At 43.3% G+C, this 14,736-nt stretch overlaps 1 protein-coding gene and 1 long non-coding RNA gene across 6 annotated transcripts in view; one reads left to right on the top strand and one right to left on the bottom strand.

Moving 5' to 3' along the window:
* Positions 1–5,008, top strand: part of LOC130275995 (uncharacterized) — a 58,689-nt gene extending 53,681 nt beyond the window's left edge. For both annotated transcript variants that reach the window (XR_008844978.1, XR_008844979.1), the window contains exon 3: positions 4,876–5,008. This is a non-coding gene — a long non-coding RNA (uncharacterized LOC130275995). The remainder of the gene's footprint in view (positions 1–4,875) is intronic.
* The window catches only part of LOC130275991 (laminin subunit beta-2-like), a 112,118-nt gene that overhangs the window by 15,770 nt on the left and 81,612 nt on the right, over positions 1–14,736 (bottom strand). For 3 of the 4 annotated variants that reach the window (XR_008844976.1, XM_056524766.1, XM_056524767.1), the window contains exons 14-22: positions 14,472–14,607; positions 14,069–14,227; positions 9,700–9,827; positions 7,276–7,396; positions 6,775–6,967; positions 5,760–5,903; positions 5,441–5,672; positions 4,930–5,093; positions 708–737 (exon numbers count right to left, since the gene is read on the bottom strand). Coding sequence is in view for 3 of the 4 variants with exons in the window: in XM_056524766.1 (XP_056380741.1) it covers positions 708–737; positions 4,930–5,093; positions 5,441–5,672; positions 5,760–5,903; positions 6,775–6,967; positions 7,276–7,396; positions 9,700–9,827; positions 14,069–14,227; positions 14,472–14,607 (1,307 nt within the window). In the remaining variant the exon portion in view is untranslated. The remainder of the gene's footprint in view (positions 1–707; positions 738–4,929; positions 5,094–5,440; positions 5,673–5,759; positions 5,904–6,774; positions 6,968–7,275; positions 7,397–9,699; positions 9,828–14,068; positions 14,228–14,471; positions 14,608–14,736) is intronic. The other variant, XM_056524768.1, reaches the window with a different exon arrangement.

Genomic DNA, 14,736 nt, shown 5'->3' with positions numbered 1-14,736 from the left:
AAAATGCAGTTTATCTGAAGAAGACCAACAAAATTGTAAATAATTGAATTGCCTTATTTCAATAAGGTGGGGGTGAGAAGCATTTACAGGGTACCACCGCATTTGCAAAAACGGTGTCAATGCGGGATCTATAGGACTCTCTTTTCTAAAAGGGCCTTACCTGGACGACACTACATGAAATCTTGAGGAAACACGGCAGTGATTAAGTATTTGTGATGTGTGATTGAAAAGCTTTAGTAAAGCGATTACTACACAATGATCACAGTTTAGTGTGATTGACAACTCCAGATGAAGAAGCAGATTGGGTTATACCAAGCCAGTGTGTGCAGTTTATGGCACAAACCATTAATGTCCAAATATCTAGGCTACCAGAATCTAGCTACACACTTATGTGAAAATCCTCCATTACTGTGCTGTATCTTCTAGTAATAGTCTTATTTTTGGGTGGGTTTATTGATTTCTTCTCTGCAAGATGCAATGATTTTTAGGGACTCTACAACATGACCCTAAACCACAAAAACATAAAATTAAATGGGTGGAAACCCTAACTTTTTTGTTTTCAAATTGTGCCCTTCCAGCTCTAACAGAACTATTTAGGTGCCCAATGCATTAGTTGTGCTTGTAGCAGAGACCACTGTCTCCCCTGCAGGAGTGATGGAAAGCCATGCATTGGGGTAGGTGTCAAGGCAGGGAAGCCATTTACTCACGCCTGGCCCCTCCTGACCTCTTTACCAGTCCTGAGAAAAGAAATGATAAAAAACAAAATACTGCACAGTATATTCACAGATGGTAAATCCCACAGAACACACGAAATGGGGCATTAGTTAAAGGGTACCTCTCATCAAATAAACTTTTGATATATTTTAGATTAATGAATGTTGAATAACTTTCCAATAGCATGTTAATGAAAAATATGCTTCTTTCTATTGTATTTTTCCCAATCAGTCCTGTCAGCAAGCATTTCTGACTCATGCTGGAGTCCTAAACACTCAGAGCTGCCAGCCTGCTTTGTTCACAGCCAAACAGGCTGTAAACAAAGCAGGCTGGCAGCTCTGAGTGTTCTCCTTTGTGAACAAAGCAGACTGGCAGCTCGTAGTGTTTAGGACTCCAGCATGAGTCTGAAATGCTTGCTGCCAGGACTGGTAGGGAGACCCCTAGTGGTCATTTCTTCAAAGTGGAAAATTAAATAGAAAGAAGCATATTTTTTAATAACATGCAATTGTAAAGTTATTCTGCATACATTAATCTATAATATATCAAAAGTTTTTTTGATGAGAGGTACCCTTTAACTGGGATTAATAGAAGAAACCTTGTACCAAACTACAAATAAGTCAGCCATAACATTTCAACCACCTGCCTAATTTTGTAAATGTTGCCTCTTGGTGACAGCTTTGATCCATCAAGGCATAGATTTCACATCTTCTATAGTTCTTCTGTAGTATTTGGCATGAGGACATCTTCTGCCACCAATTCACTGGTTGTCCTTCCTTGGTTGTCACATTTGGTAGGTACTAACCTCTGCACACCAGGAACACCTCACTAGTCCTGCCATTTTGGAGAAGCTGTCACCCAGTTGTCTAGCATCACAATATAGTCGTTGTCAGAGTCTTTCAGATCCTTATCTGGCTCAGTTTTTTCTGTTTTTAACAATTCAACTTCATGAATTGACTGTTCACCTACTCCTAATACATCTCACACCTTGACTGGGGCCATTGTCAGGAAGTAACCAATGTTTTTCACTATAGTGCCAGTAGTTTTAAAGGGGTACTTTGGTGAAAAACATTTTTTTTAATCAACTGGTGCAAGAAAGTTAAACAGATTTGTAAATTACTTCTATTTAAAAATCTTAATCCTTCCAGTACTTGCTGTATATGCTCCACAGGAAGTTCTTTTCTTTTTAAATCTATTTTCTGTCTGATCACAGTGCTCTCTGCTGACACCTCTGTCCATGTCAGGAACTGTCCAGAGAAGGAGCAAATCTCCATAGCAAACCTATCCTGCTCTGGACAGTTCCTGATATGGACAGAGGTGTCAGCAGGGAGCACTGAGGTCAGACAGAAAAAAAAATTCTAAAAGAAAGGAACTTCCTCTGTAGTATTCGGCAGCTGATAAGTACTGGAAGGATTAAGATTTTTTAATAGAAGTAATTTAAAAATCTGTTTAACTTTCTGGCACCAGTTGATTTTTCACCGTAGTACCTCTTTAATGTTATGGCTGATGGGTAGGCACTGTATTGGAGTTATGTATTAGAAGCATGAAGACCCCACATTGTCTGATGTCTTAGATGTTGTTCATTAAGAGGCTGTTCACACTGGCAAAATCCACAGCTCAAATCCACCTCACAATCTGCACAGAATCTGCCATGTGAATTTTTAAAGATTTCAATTCAAGCATCTGTACAAAAATGTTCATAAAAGTGACTTTACTGATTAAAAAAAAATCTGACACAGTATTTGAAAACTCACTGATCTGATTTTGAAATGTGAATCAAAATCTGCTCAGATGTTGTCAGTATGAACAAGTCCTACATAGACCACACAAACATTTATGTAAGGTAAATGTTTGTTTTTTCTTAGAAAAGTAGAGCAGAGCATTGTGGTGTAGTTCTCACACCATCCTAGGGTAAGATTTATTAAATAAAATAAAAATTAAAAAATTATGCCCTAAGCAAAATTAAAAGGTTTCTCCCTGTCATCCCTTACAACTAAGAGGCAGGGTTGGACTGTGTAATGCTGAATATCTTAGGACACACTATAGTATCTGCACAATGCATCAGTATCAGTTACTATATCACTGCAATCCTGATCCCTTTTGATAGGGTAAAAGTAATATATTCAGCAGAACATTGGGGGCATTCATCATTATAGGTGTAAGTGAAGCATTTATCTACACCTTTTTTGTGTGCTGGTAATGTGTAGAAGAACCAAATGTATTAAATAGAAGCAGGGCATTTGATAAATTGTGTGAAGGTCACATTTTCTGAAATTTCACTCTTCACATTTACCAAAAAGCTAAGCTAAGTCTGGACTGATTTAGTTTAGAGACTTTTCGGTGGTTTTGCACCTTTTTTTGCACCTTTTCACAAAAAAGTCTGAGTTGATAATTTCAGTACCACTGCATGAGGCTAAGTTTCCACTTGGTTTTTTTTCTGGCAGTTTTTGGATATCTGCCACTGCAGTTTTTGAGCCAAAGCCAGAAGTGTATTCAAAAGGAATGGGAAATATAATGGAAGGACTTATACTTCTCATCCCTTATGGATCCACTTCTGACTTTGGCTCAAAAACTGCAGTGGCAGTTTTCCAAAAACTGCCAGAAAAAAAAACAAGTGGAAACCTAGCCTAAGGCTAACCTTAACAGCTGGTCTGTACATACTTTAAAAAAAAAAAAGTGTAAACTAGAAAGGCTCAAAAAAATAGCCTGAGTTGCACTGCTGCACCAAATGTGAGACAAATCTACACACAAAAACAGCTCTTAAGACAATGATAAATGTTCCTCTGAAGAACATTCAAAGAAACAAGGAAGACAGATCTTGGTGGGGGGAAAAGGGATATGAGCTGTCAGGAGGGATCTAAGAGGGGAATATGTAATACTTTAAAAAGAAAAGTGAAGGCTACAGCACCAGTCTGGAAGCTCCAGTGTAGAAAAGAGCTAAGCTTTTGTTGGTTACATACAGCAACGTTTCGGGTCCCATGTGAGCCTTCATCAAGCATGCTTCATAAAGGCTCATATAGAGCCAAAACGTCACTGTATGTAACCAATAAAGCTTAGCTCTTTTCTACATGAACCGGAGCTTCCAGGCTGGTGCTGTGGCCTTCGCTTTTTTTGTATGGATACCCGGATTGGCAGTCTAGGTGACCACGAACACAGCGGAAAGGGATCCAGTGCTGTCCTCCATCTCTTCTCTCTATGTAATACTTAAAGTCAGCTACACAGGGGAGACTTATCTATATATTACATGCACTATGAATGTAGTTGTTATGAGGACAATGTGGTAGCGGGGTATGATGAGGGCAGATGTTGTTAGCCTAGGGGCAGATGGCATTTACCCCTTGCATTCGTGATGCCAGGGCATGGTTTAGCCTAAAACCACCTGAAGGTATACTGCTGGATCCTGGGCTAGGCACGGAGGCAATAAAGACTCCGACGCCAAGTTACAGACAACGGTAGCTTTACTGAGGGTAGACGGTTGGTAAAGTCTCTACAGTTCAGCCTGGGCCCAAGGAGGTGACCAGTGACGCAGAGGCTTGCTGGGACTTGTAGTAGGACTGGACAATTGAATGCAGACCATGCTGACTTGACAGATGACAGGGACTGACTTGACTTGACTCATAAAGCTGTGACTTTAGCTTACTTGAATTGATGGTGGCTGCAGGACTTGACTTTGAGGTCTCCAACACTCTGGACACACACACACTAGGCACCACTGCACTGGACCTCAGCAGGAAGCAAGAGCTAAGAGCTCCAAGAGAGAGAAGCTCCACCCAGGGCTTATATGGGGGAGACTAGCAGGGAGCCCATAAGTCACTCATGGGATCACCTGGTCACTGGTACCTCCTAGGTAACAATCACATGACATATCACATGATATAACTCTTAAAGAAACATTACATTTTATAACACCTTATATGGTAAAACATATTAACAATGGGGAAACAAGTGCACGGAGCCTTGGGGACACTGAAGGAGGCAGCCTGACAGGACAGCAGGAGCATGGGGTAACACCTCCCATACTGGGCCACCACAACAATATCTGAAAGATATATTTCATCTTATCTGTGTATAAGTTTCCAAGGCGAACTATGTTGTATCCTATTCATAGCACTGGTATTACTTACTGAGCTTAATTACGTCACCTCTCTCTATCGTCTTTTCTAGTCATCCCCAGTCTACCTGGAACCTGCCAGTTATTTCCTGGATGGGAAGACTCACCTGTATAGCCTTGGTTACAGTTACAGATGACCTGTCGTGATCGAGGTTCTTGATGACAGGATACTGCAAAGTGTCTCCCACTATTGGGACCCTCAGGGCAAGGGCATGGTCTGCAGTGATCCCCAGATCCTAGCACAGGATTGCCAAAGAATCCAGCAGCACATCTGTAGGGAAATTGACACAAAAGATCACAAAGATACCTTTTCTACAATTTTTTATCCCTAATATATATGGTTAAGAAAATACTTTGGTTTTCCCAATTAAAATAACAATTCTGGGCAGAACTTGGTATCGTCCCATTTTTTTGTTATTTGTCTTGTACCTACACAGTCTGAGACTCTCAGCATTGAAAGAAAGGCTTGATTCATAAGGGAAATTAGCTCTAATCACTTGTTGCTTTTCTTCCCCCACTCCACTTATTCAGTAGGGGAGACAGTGAGCACAGGAAAAAGCTCCTCAACAGTCCCAGGACATTAGTTACAAATCTCTGAAAACAGTAAAATGAAGTCACCTCTCGCATCTATCTCCTGCAGTGCTATCCCGACAGTTCAGACAAGCTCCCGTCCTCTGGTCACACTCTTCTGAATGGCCATTACATTGACATTTCCTGCAGTTAGGGAAGCCCCAGTGGCCTGGTTGGCATCGATCGCACTTTGGTCCATAGGCACCAGTCCGACAAGGGCACTGTCCATTATACTGATCACAGAAGTTATGACTGGAGCCCTCCAGATTACAGTCACAGCCTGCAACATATTATAGATATAATATAACATTCAGTACTGATACGTAACAGAATATTGCTATTCCTTCATTCAGCAAAGGTTATTTACTTTTGCAGCCGCCTGGTCCAAATCCGTAAGTCCCAGGAGCACATCGATCACAGCGACGTCCAATTACATTGGGCTTACACCGACACTGGCCACCGTTGGGGTCACATTCTGTACTCAACGATCCTTGAGGGTCACAGTTGCACGCTAGTGAAGGCAATAAAGATTATTCCATAAGGGATCTGCAAAAGACTAGAAGCACATGGCTACTGTCTTCTAAAAACAGCAGCTCAACTCCGATGGCATGTAAAGAGAAGAACTGCAATACCACACACAACCTAAGGACAGGTGTGGCACTGTTTATGGAAGGCAGCAGCCATGTTATTCTAATCCAGTAGACAATATCTTTAGAAGTATTTTTCAGTCGTGCAGCTAGCAAATTAGGGCATTATTATTATTGTTTTCCTTTCCTAAGGAATTCTGTCTTAAGAAGGAGTCAATCACAAACATGCTTAACAAATGAAAAGAAAAAAAACTTGCTTTTTCTAACATCTAAGGCCCCAGTGAACAATGGTGGTCCTATGACTTCAATGGGCCAACATGGTCTACCAGTAACTACAGTAAGTCTGTTTCCTAAATGTATACTTTTTTTGTAGTACTCAAAAGAGTAGTCACTAGTAGACTATGTTCAGTCCACCAAAGTCAGTGGGCCCACCACAGGGTACACTGTGGTAAAAGTCACAATATCCTTTTTCCTGTATGCCGAACTTATACTGGAGACATAGGCCACATTCACATCTCATATTTGGGATAACTTTAAGCTAACCTTCTCCACATATTCCCATATTATAAATATGCAGATTTGGTGTTTGGGGCGCTAGTAAAGCTGGGTAAAAACTTCTTAGAAATCTGTACTGGCAGCTATATAAGGCTTTTCCAAATCAGATAACTAAGAAGCAAATGAACAGGATTTTTTAGCAACTAGAGGTGACTTGGATGTGTACTTGCTTGGGATAAACCTAAACCCTATCTAATACACCAGTTATAAGCATCTTGTCTGTCTTGGCTTTTAACTCACCCAGGGCACCATCATGGAGAATGGCCGACATGCTGGTGATCAGTTTGGAGCAGACCTCACTGGTTGGAGACTTAAGGACATTGCCACTGTTGCCATGGCAACGGAAACGCTCAAAAGCATCCTTGCGATGAATGGATGTCGGGTCTCCCCCGATAAACATCTCCAGAGATGAATAGAGTGGAACGAGAACCAACTGGAACAAAAGATCATAATGAAAAAGGCTGCCTCACTCAGTAGTGTATACAGAAGAAAAAGAACCCCATAGCAAAGATCAAAATAGACCCCTTTTCTGGTGCTAGAAAGTGCCACTCACGACACCCCTTCATTTCTTTTCCATCCACATGCTTGCTAACAAGGCAGTTCCTCTTAGGAGGGGAGTTCTGCACATATTCAAGTCATTCACAGGCGGCAAGACCAGTAAGAGCTTCACGGGAGCCCTAAAGATGCCATATGGTCTGTCTTTATGGTATATATTTTCTGTATACCTCCAATGATACTCACGGAATCTATCAGTATATTGGCTCCTTGAACCCTCTCCCGAGAGCTGTATCTGGTGAATTCGAGGCGAATGGTGTAACTGACCCCATGTTCCAGGCAAATTGGCTTAGGCAAAATAGCATGTCTGAAAGAAAAAAAAATCAAAAGGAGTGTTTTTAAGAAGAAATCCTCAAATCTCCAGCTGCACTACTCATATTGCCATGATTAAACTTCCTACCTGTGCTCTTAGTGATGTCATACGGACATTTATATATAATAACATCCATAGCTACAGTACACCCTAATGTACTTAAATTATATCAGTTTTATAAAGGCATGGTTCACACAACAGAATTCCCGTGCAACAGCCTTCCATTGTTTTTTCACAAATGCATTGTTGTCAATGGTGACAGTAGATATCAGGCTCTGCAGTGCACGATATTCCGTAGTGTAAACCCAGCCTTATATTTGAATCCTTTTTGTTGTTGGTGGTATAATGCCAACATTTGTCATTATGTGACTTTTATATGATACTTTTACCTTTAGGTTGCAACTATGTCTATCTGCACAACTCATAAATTCTGTAAGGCGAGGGGCTAACTATCTATGTTCTCCCTTAATTTAAAAGACTAGTGGTATGTCCGTGCAGAGTTGTCGATACAATGTTTATACATGTGTATGTCAATTGAAATGTTTAAAATTCTCCTTTTGACTCTGTTTTTAAGTAATCCTATGTATTCAATATATGCCTGTAGTATTGGCTACTGCCACTAGCTGCTGCTATAGTACCACGGACTATGAGATGTGAATCCAGAAGTTAGGTTGTGGCTGAGACTACATAGTTACATAGTACGGTTGAAAACAGACACATGTCCATGAAGATCAACCAAGGAGGTGGATGGAAGCGGTATGGGTGGATGAAGGTGAGCAGATTTTATATTTCTGCATTTGCATTATTTTACACATTTTGTTCTAGGAATGTATCTAACCCTGTTTTAAAGCCCTTAACTGTTCCTGCTGTTACCAGTTCCTGAGGTAGACTGTTCCATAAATTCACAGTTCTTATGAGAGGCAGAAGTACTCTGCTGAGAACAAAGTAGGTTGCAAGCATGACGAGGTTACCAAAGAAAGGGCCTAAGGAGGAGTGTATGCAGTGTATAAAGAACTTATGTAGTCAGACCAAGAAACTGCAGGTCTTTGTGTATAGGTTCAAGAAATGCAAGGCAAAGTCTTTAAGTAAGGCTGCTTTCACATCACGATTAGTGCCTCTGATGAAATCATATGATTTGTAAAGGTTAAATTGGCTGCAATCGTATCTGTGCACGGACATGTATGGACACATTGACTCCTATAGCCGGCACGTGACTACGGTCGGGTAATTTTTCTAGCGCATCTGATTTTCACTGAAATTCGCGGTCTGCCCATAGTGGTATGTCCGTGCCTGTCATGGGAGTAAATGAGTCCGTGCCTGTCATGGGAGTAAATGAGTCTGTGCCTCTCCCGTGCTTGTGCGTGCACAGATACGATTGCAGCTGATTTGAGTTTCAGAAAGCGTATCTGTGCATCAGAGGCACTAATTGTGATGTGAATGTGGCCTTAGTGATGAGATGTTCTTGGTGGAAGAGAGACCTCTCATCATGCCTACTAAGGTGTGGTTATGCGTGAGTGACAGCCCAGGCAAGGGCAAATTCTCATATCCTCTTCATGTCTCTTCAGTGCCGCTGAACATCACAGTACGCCGAGGGACATTGTGCACCCATGCCTGAGCTGTCACTCACACATAATCATGCCTCAGTAGGCTGGATCAGAGACACAGGCACAGCTTGGGGCACGGGGACTAGTTCGGAGTGCCACATTGCCCCTGGGGCTACTTGCTTGTGATTTCCATACAGCTCAGGAGAATTTTAAAATGCCTCCTCCCTTAGGTTTGCATTGAGGGGCAGAGCGTGACGTCACACGGGAGCGGAGGCATGATGTCACACACCGCCTGCCCCGTGGTCACCAGTAATCAGACCCGGAGTGAACATGCTCTGGGGACTGATTTTAACTGGGGTGCTGTGTGCAAGATCACGGGGGTCCCCAGCGGCGGGACCCCCGGGATCAGGCATTTTATCCCCTATCGTTTGGATAGGGGATAAGATGTCTAAGCGCCGGAGTATCCCTTTAACTATGCCAGCATCCAGCCAGCACATGAAGACATGGTGGAGACGCTAATCTTCGGCTGTAAAAGGGGTTGCCAGGGGGTAAAAAAATTCTGACATGTTCCCTTTAACAATGTGATCAGAGTCGTCAAGCTGTGTATCTCTACTAAAAACTGTAACTATTACTGATATATACCACCTAAAGTGACAATAACCACCAAGAGTAATGTACCTAACTGTGTGAAAAAAAATACTTCTTGCACCAACAACATTCCAGTGGGGTATCACCTCAACCATTGCTACTCACCTGGAAGTAGTGGGAAGAGAAGTAGTCATCAAGTCATCAGAAGGAATGGTGTTGCCACAGGGACTGCTGGATGCAATAGGGCCTGGTCTAATAATGGATATCTTTACCTGTTGCCATCTCTCAGGAAACTGCCCAAAAAACAAAAAAGGAACAAACAATGAGAACCCTTCCATGGCAAACTGACCACATAGGCAAACTGACCATATATAGGCTGTAGTAATGAATCCAGAAGGTGTTGCAGTCGGGAGTGGTTGGAATCTTACATTATTTTTTTGACACTGACATAAATTTAGTTTCCCACAAAATTTTCTGTTTCAGTGATTTTAGATATTTTAGTCAGATGTTTCAAATATATGCAAATACTTAATACTTGAATCATTGTCCCTTCTTTTTTATTTCTTCCACAGTTCACCCTGGCATGCTGGATACCAGTTTCTGGGCCACATCCTGACTGATGACAACCTTGCTTAATCAGTGCTTATAGTTTGCAATAATTTCTGTGTCTTTGTTTGTCCACTGCCTTTTTAAAGGGGTACTCTGCTGCTCAGCATTTGGAACAAACTGTCACGAGCTCCCGACGCCGGCTCCAACGTTCGGAACAGTTTGTTCCAAACGCTGGGCAGCGGAGTACCACTTTAAGTATTGACCACAGATGCTCAGTGGGGTTGAGATCTGGGGAGTTTCCTGTCAATGAATCCAAAATTTCAATGTTTTGTTCATCTAGCCACTTAGTTATCACTGTTTCCTTGTGCCACGGTTCTCCATCGTGCTGGTAAAAGCATTGATCATCACCAATTTGCTCCTGAATTTTTGGAAGAAGTAAGCTCGCTCCCTTGGATGAAAAGTCCCCCCACAGATGATTTCAGGATGCTCTACTGTTGGCATGACACAGGTAGCACTCACCTTCTACTCTCCGGACAATTCTTCCAGATGTCATAAAAAATAATTTTACCCCAGTCCTCTGCAGTCCAATACCCATACTTCCTGCAGAATGTCAGTCTGTCCTTGAGGTTTTTCTTGGAGAGGAGTGGCTTCTTTGCCGTTCTTCTTGACTCCAAACCAGCATCCAAAAGCCTTTGCCTCCTTGTGCATGCAGATGCACTGCTGCCATTTCTGAGCAAGCTCTGGCCAGGTGTTGAACCAATCTCATAGCTAAGTTCTCTTTAGGAGAAGGTTCTGGCACTTGCTGGTATCTACATTTCCTCCAAGAGAAACTTATCTGTAACGGAGCTGGATCTGGATCCTCTACCTGTGTGGCAGATGACTCGGACCGTATCGGGGAGTGGAGTCTAAGGTGCTGCTGGTCTTCACCAGAGCCCTGGAGGATCTGGAGCATCAGCACAAAGATTCTTGCCCTCAGGACAGAAGTGGATTAAGAAGTTAAATCTGGAGAAAAACAGAAACCAACGAGCCTGTCGGGCATTGAGATGATGGGCAGACTGCAGGTTCTTGTGGTCGGAATAGATAGTAAGCGGATGTACAGGGCCATCCAAGAGGTTACACCATTCTTCTAATGCCAACTTAATGGCCAAGAGCTTGCGATCTCCGATGGTATAATTTCTCTCCGCAGGGGAGAAGGTTTTGGAAAAAACATCTGCAGGTTAAAGTTCTCCCCTTAGAAGACTTCTGCATCAACACTGCACCTGCTCCAACTGGCGAAGCATCCACTTCCAAGATGAATGGCTTGCTAGGATCGGGTCTAGATAGAACAGGAGCCAAAGCGAAGGCAGACTTTAACTGAAAGCTTCTTCAGCCTCAGGAGTCCAAACTCTTGGATTAGCAGTCTTCTTGGTAAGCGAGACGATGGGGGGCTACTAGAGTAGAGTAGTGAGGAATGAATTGCCGATAGTAATTGGCAAGGCCGAGGAAGCGCTGAATTGCTTTCAAGTCCAGTACTGCGGACAGCTTGTTGGGATCCATTTGAAGGCCTTGACTGGTAATAATATACCCCAGAAATGGAAGGCTGTTTTATTCAAAAGTACATTTCTCTAGTTTAGCGTAGAGATGATTTTCACAGAGACGCTGTAACACTTGGTGGAGGTGAGAGTGATGCGACTGGATATAGAGCGAGTAGATGAGTATGTCATCCAAATAAACAACAACACAGGAGTATAGGAGATCACAAAAAATGTCATTGACAAACTCCTGGAAGACTGCTGGAGCGTTGCAGAGTCCGAATGGCATCACTAGATACTCAAAATGACCATCACGAGTATTAAATGCGGTCTTCCATTCGTCCCCTTCTCGTATACGAATCAAATTATAGGCCCCACGAAGATCCAATTTAGAGAAGATTTTGTCACCTCACAGATGATCAAACAACTCAGAGATTAAAGGAAGTGGGTAGCGGTTCTTTACTGTAATTTTATTCAGACCTCGGTAGTCGATGCAAGGTCGTAGAGACCCATCCTTTTTTTCCACGAAGAAGAAACCGGCTCCAGCAGGAGAAGAGGACTTTCTGATAAATCTTTTCTGAAGGTTCTCCTGGATGTAATTAGACATGGCCTGAGTTTCAGGAACAGACAAAGGGTAGATTCTGCCCCTGGGAGGTGTGGTGCCAGGCAGTAAGTCAAAGAACTTCTCCAGTTTTCCAATCCAGCTGCGGAGCATGGAGTTGCAACCACGGTAGGCCAAGCAAGAGAGGAGAAGTACAATGAGGGAGAACATAGAAGGACAAGTTCTACCTATGTGAGACTCCGACCTGCATAGACAATGGTTCTGTGCAATATAGCACAGTACAGTCCAGTCTTTCACCATTCACTGTAGAGATGTACAGAGGCTTTAACAGGCGGGACACCGGCAGACGATGCCTATGTACTAGGGAAGCATCAATGAAATTTCAAAAAGGCAATAACGGAGATGATCTCTTTGAAAGGTAGCAAAAGCTGAACCGTCATATTTAAGCATGGAGAGGTGATATTCCCACCTAGGGAGGCCTCTCCCACAAACCCTATGTGTGAGCGTTTCTCTATGAGTGAGGACGCAGAGGACAATCTTTTAGGAATTGATCCGCACTGGCGCAGTATAGGCATAGATTCTCGGTTCATCGGAGAGTCCTTCCCTGCAGGGTCAGGCGAGACCGATCCACCTGCATAGCCTCCACGGCGAGAGGCAATGTAGAAGGTTGCGGTGGCTGCTGGAAGACAGGTGCCAGACGGGGAAAGCGCCGAGGTCGTGTAGACTCCCTTTCTTGCCGTAGTTCCTCACGTCACTGTGAGACACGGATATCAATCCGTGATGCCAACTGTATAAGCTCATTCAGATTAGATGGCAATTCCCGGGCAGCGAGGACATCCTTGATTTGACTTGATAATCCTCTCTTGAAGGTGGCGCATAGAGCTTCATCATTCCATGCTAACTCCGATGCCAGGGTACGAAACCGGATGGCATACTCGCCCACAGAGGAATTGCCCTGAGTAATACTCAGCAATGCCGTCTCAGCGGAGGAAGCTTGAGCAGGTTCTTCGAAGACACCCCGAAATTCTGTCAGGAACGCCTGGAGATTGGTAGTGAGAGCATCACTGTGATCCCAAAGCGGAGTTGCCCAGGCCAAAGACCTTCCAGTTAAAAGACTGAGGATGAAGGTCACCTTTGCTTGTTCTGTAGGGAACTGATCTGCCATTAGTTCAATGTGCATGGAGCCCTGAGTCACAAAACCATGACAGGACTTGAGATCCCCCTCATATTTCTCGGGAAGAGAAAGGCGGAGTCTTGATCCGGAGACGACTGCAGGAGCGGGAGATGCCAGTGGAGCAGGAGGAGGCTGTGGTTGTGGCGGTTTCTGCTGAGCAGTTAGAAACTGCTGCATCATGGCGGATAACTGGTTCAACATGGCGGATAACTGGTTCAACTTCTGTGCCTGTTGGGCCAACTGCTGTGACTGGAGCGCCACGATGGAAGCGAGATCTGAACTATCAGGCAGAGGAACCCCAGCGGGATCCATGGCCGGATCTTGCTGGGATTCGCATGCGGGCGTGTCCCGCGAAGCGAATCCCAGCCCCGCCGGCAGCCGGGGACAAAGGCATAATGCTCTCGCGGCCGGTGCAGGCAGCCGGAGCGCAGGACATGACATTATCCCAATGATCCATAGGCACTCTAGCAAATAACAGTGTTTTTTCCAGCATGATGAAGCACCTGTGAATCTATGAAAGAAGGTGGACAAACAAAATCACAGAAATTGTGATAAACTTCAAGCCCTGATTTGCCAAGAATGGATTTTTATCAGTCAGGATTTGGCTCAGAAGGTGATCGAGCATGCCAGGGAAATAGCAGAAGTCGTAAGGAAAAACTTTCAGTACTATTAATATGGAGTCTTTATGTAAACTGAATGTATTTATCAATAACATCTGTATATATTGGAATATATTACCTTTGGCTCATACCGGATAATTGCCTCATACTCCATAGAGTATGGAATATTGCTGATCTGGAACTCCAGAACTCCACCCTCAGGAACCAGAGCAAATCCTGGACCAGTCCATGTAGCAGGACGACCCACTGGATGCTCACGCTCAGATACTGAGCACCCCTATGAAAGAAAGAGGGAACAGAGGTACCATAAAGAACGGTGGTTTCCAATCTGTGGTTCTCCAGTTGAAAACTACAACTCCCAATAAAAGGCAGTATCTGAAGCCACAGGTTGCAACTCACTCTTGGATAACATTTTAATAGCAGACAATGGGGTAGAATCTAAATTCTAAATATATATATATATATATATATATATATACATATCCTAAATATAAATTCTAAAGTCTTTAGGGTTTTATTACCTGACGCAGCAGAGCAGCTTCAGCCTCATAGGTGTAGTGGTCCAAGTCAATTCGATAATGACCGGATTTGACCAAGTTGCACTGCCTGCCCACCATGTTGTTTCGGCAGCGGCACTGGCCCGTCTCTGCTGCACAGCTAATGAAAAGGTCAGAACAGGTTATAAACTCTATAATTTAGGAAGTTATCAGCAGTAAGGTAACTACATAATACAGTATTGTTGCTGTAGGCTGCAGCAAATGGAGGACTGTAGATATTTTGTCTAAC

Source organism: Hyla sarda, chromosome 6 (genome assembly GCF_029499605.1).
Source record: "Hyla sarda isolate aHylSar1 chromosome 6, aHylSar1.hap1, whole genome shotgun sequence".
NCBI classification, from domain to species: Eukaryota; Metazoa; Chordata; class Amphibia; order Anura; family Hylidae; genus Hyla; species Hyla sarda.
This window is presented reverse-complemented; position numbering and strand designations above follow the sequence as displayed.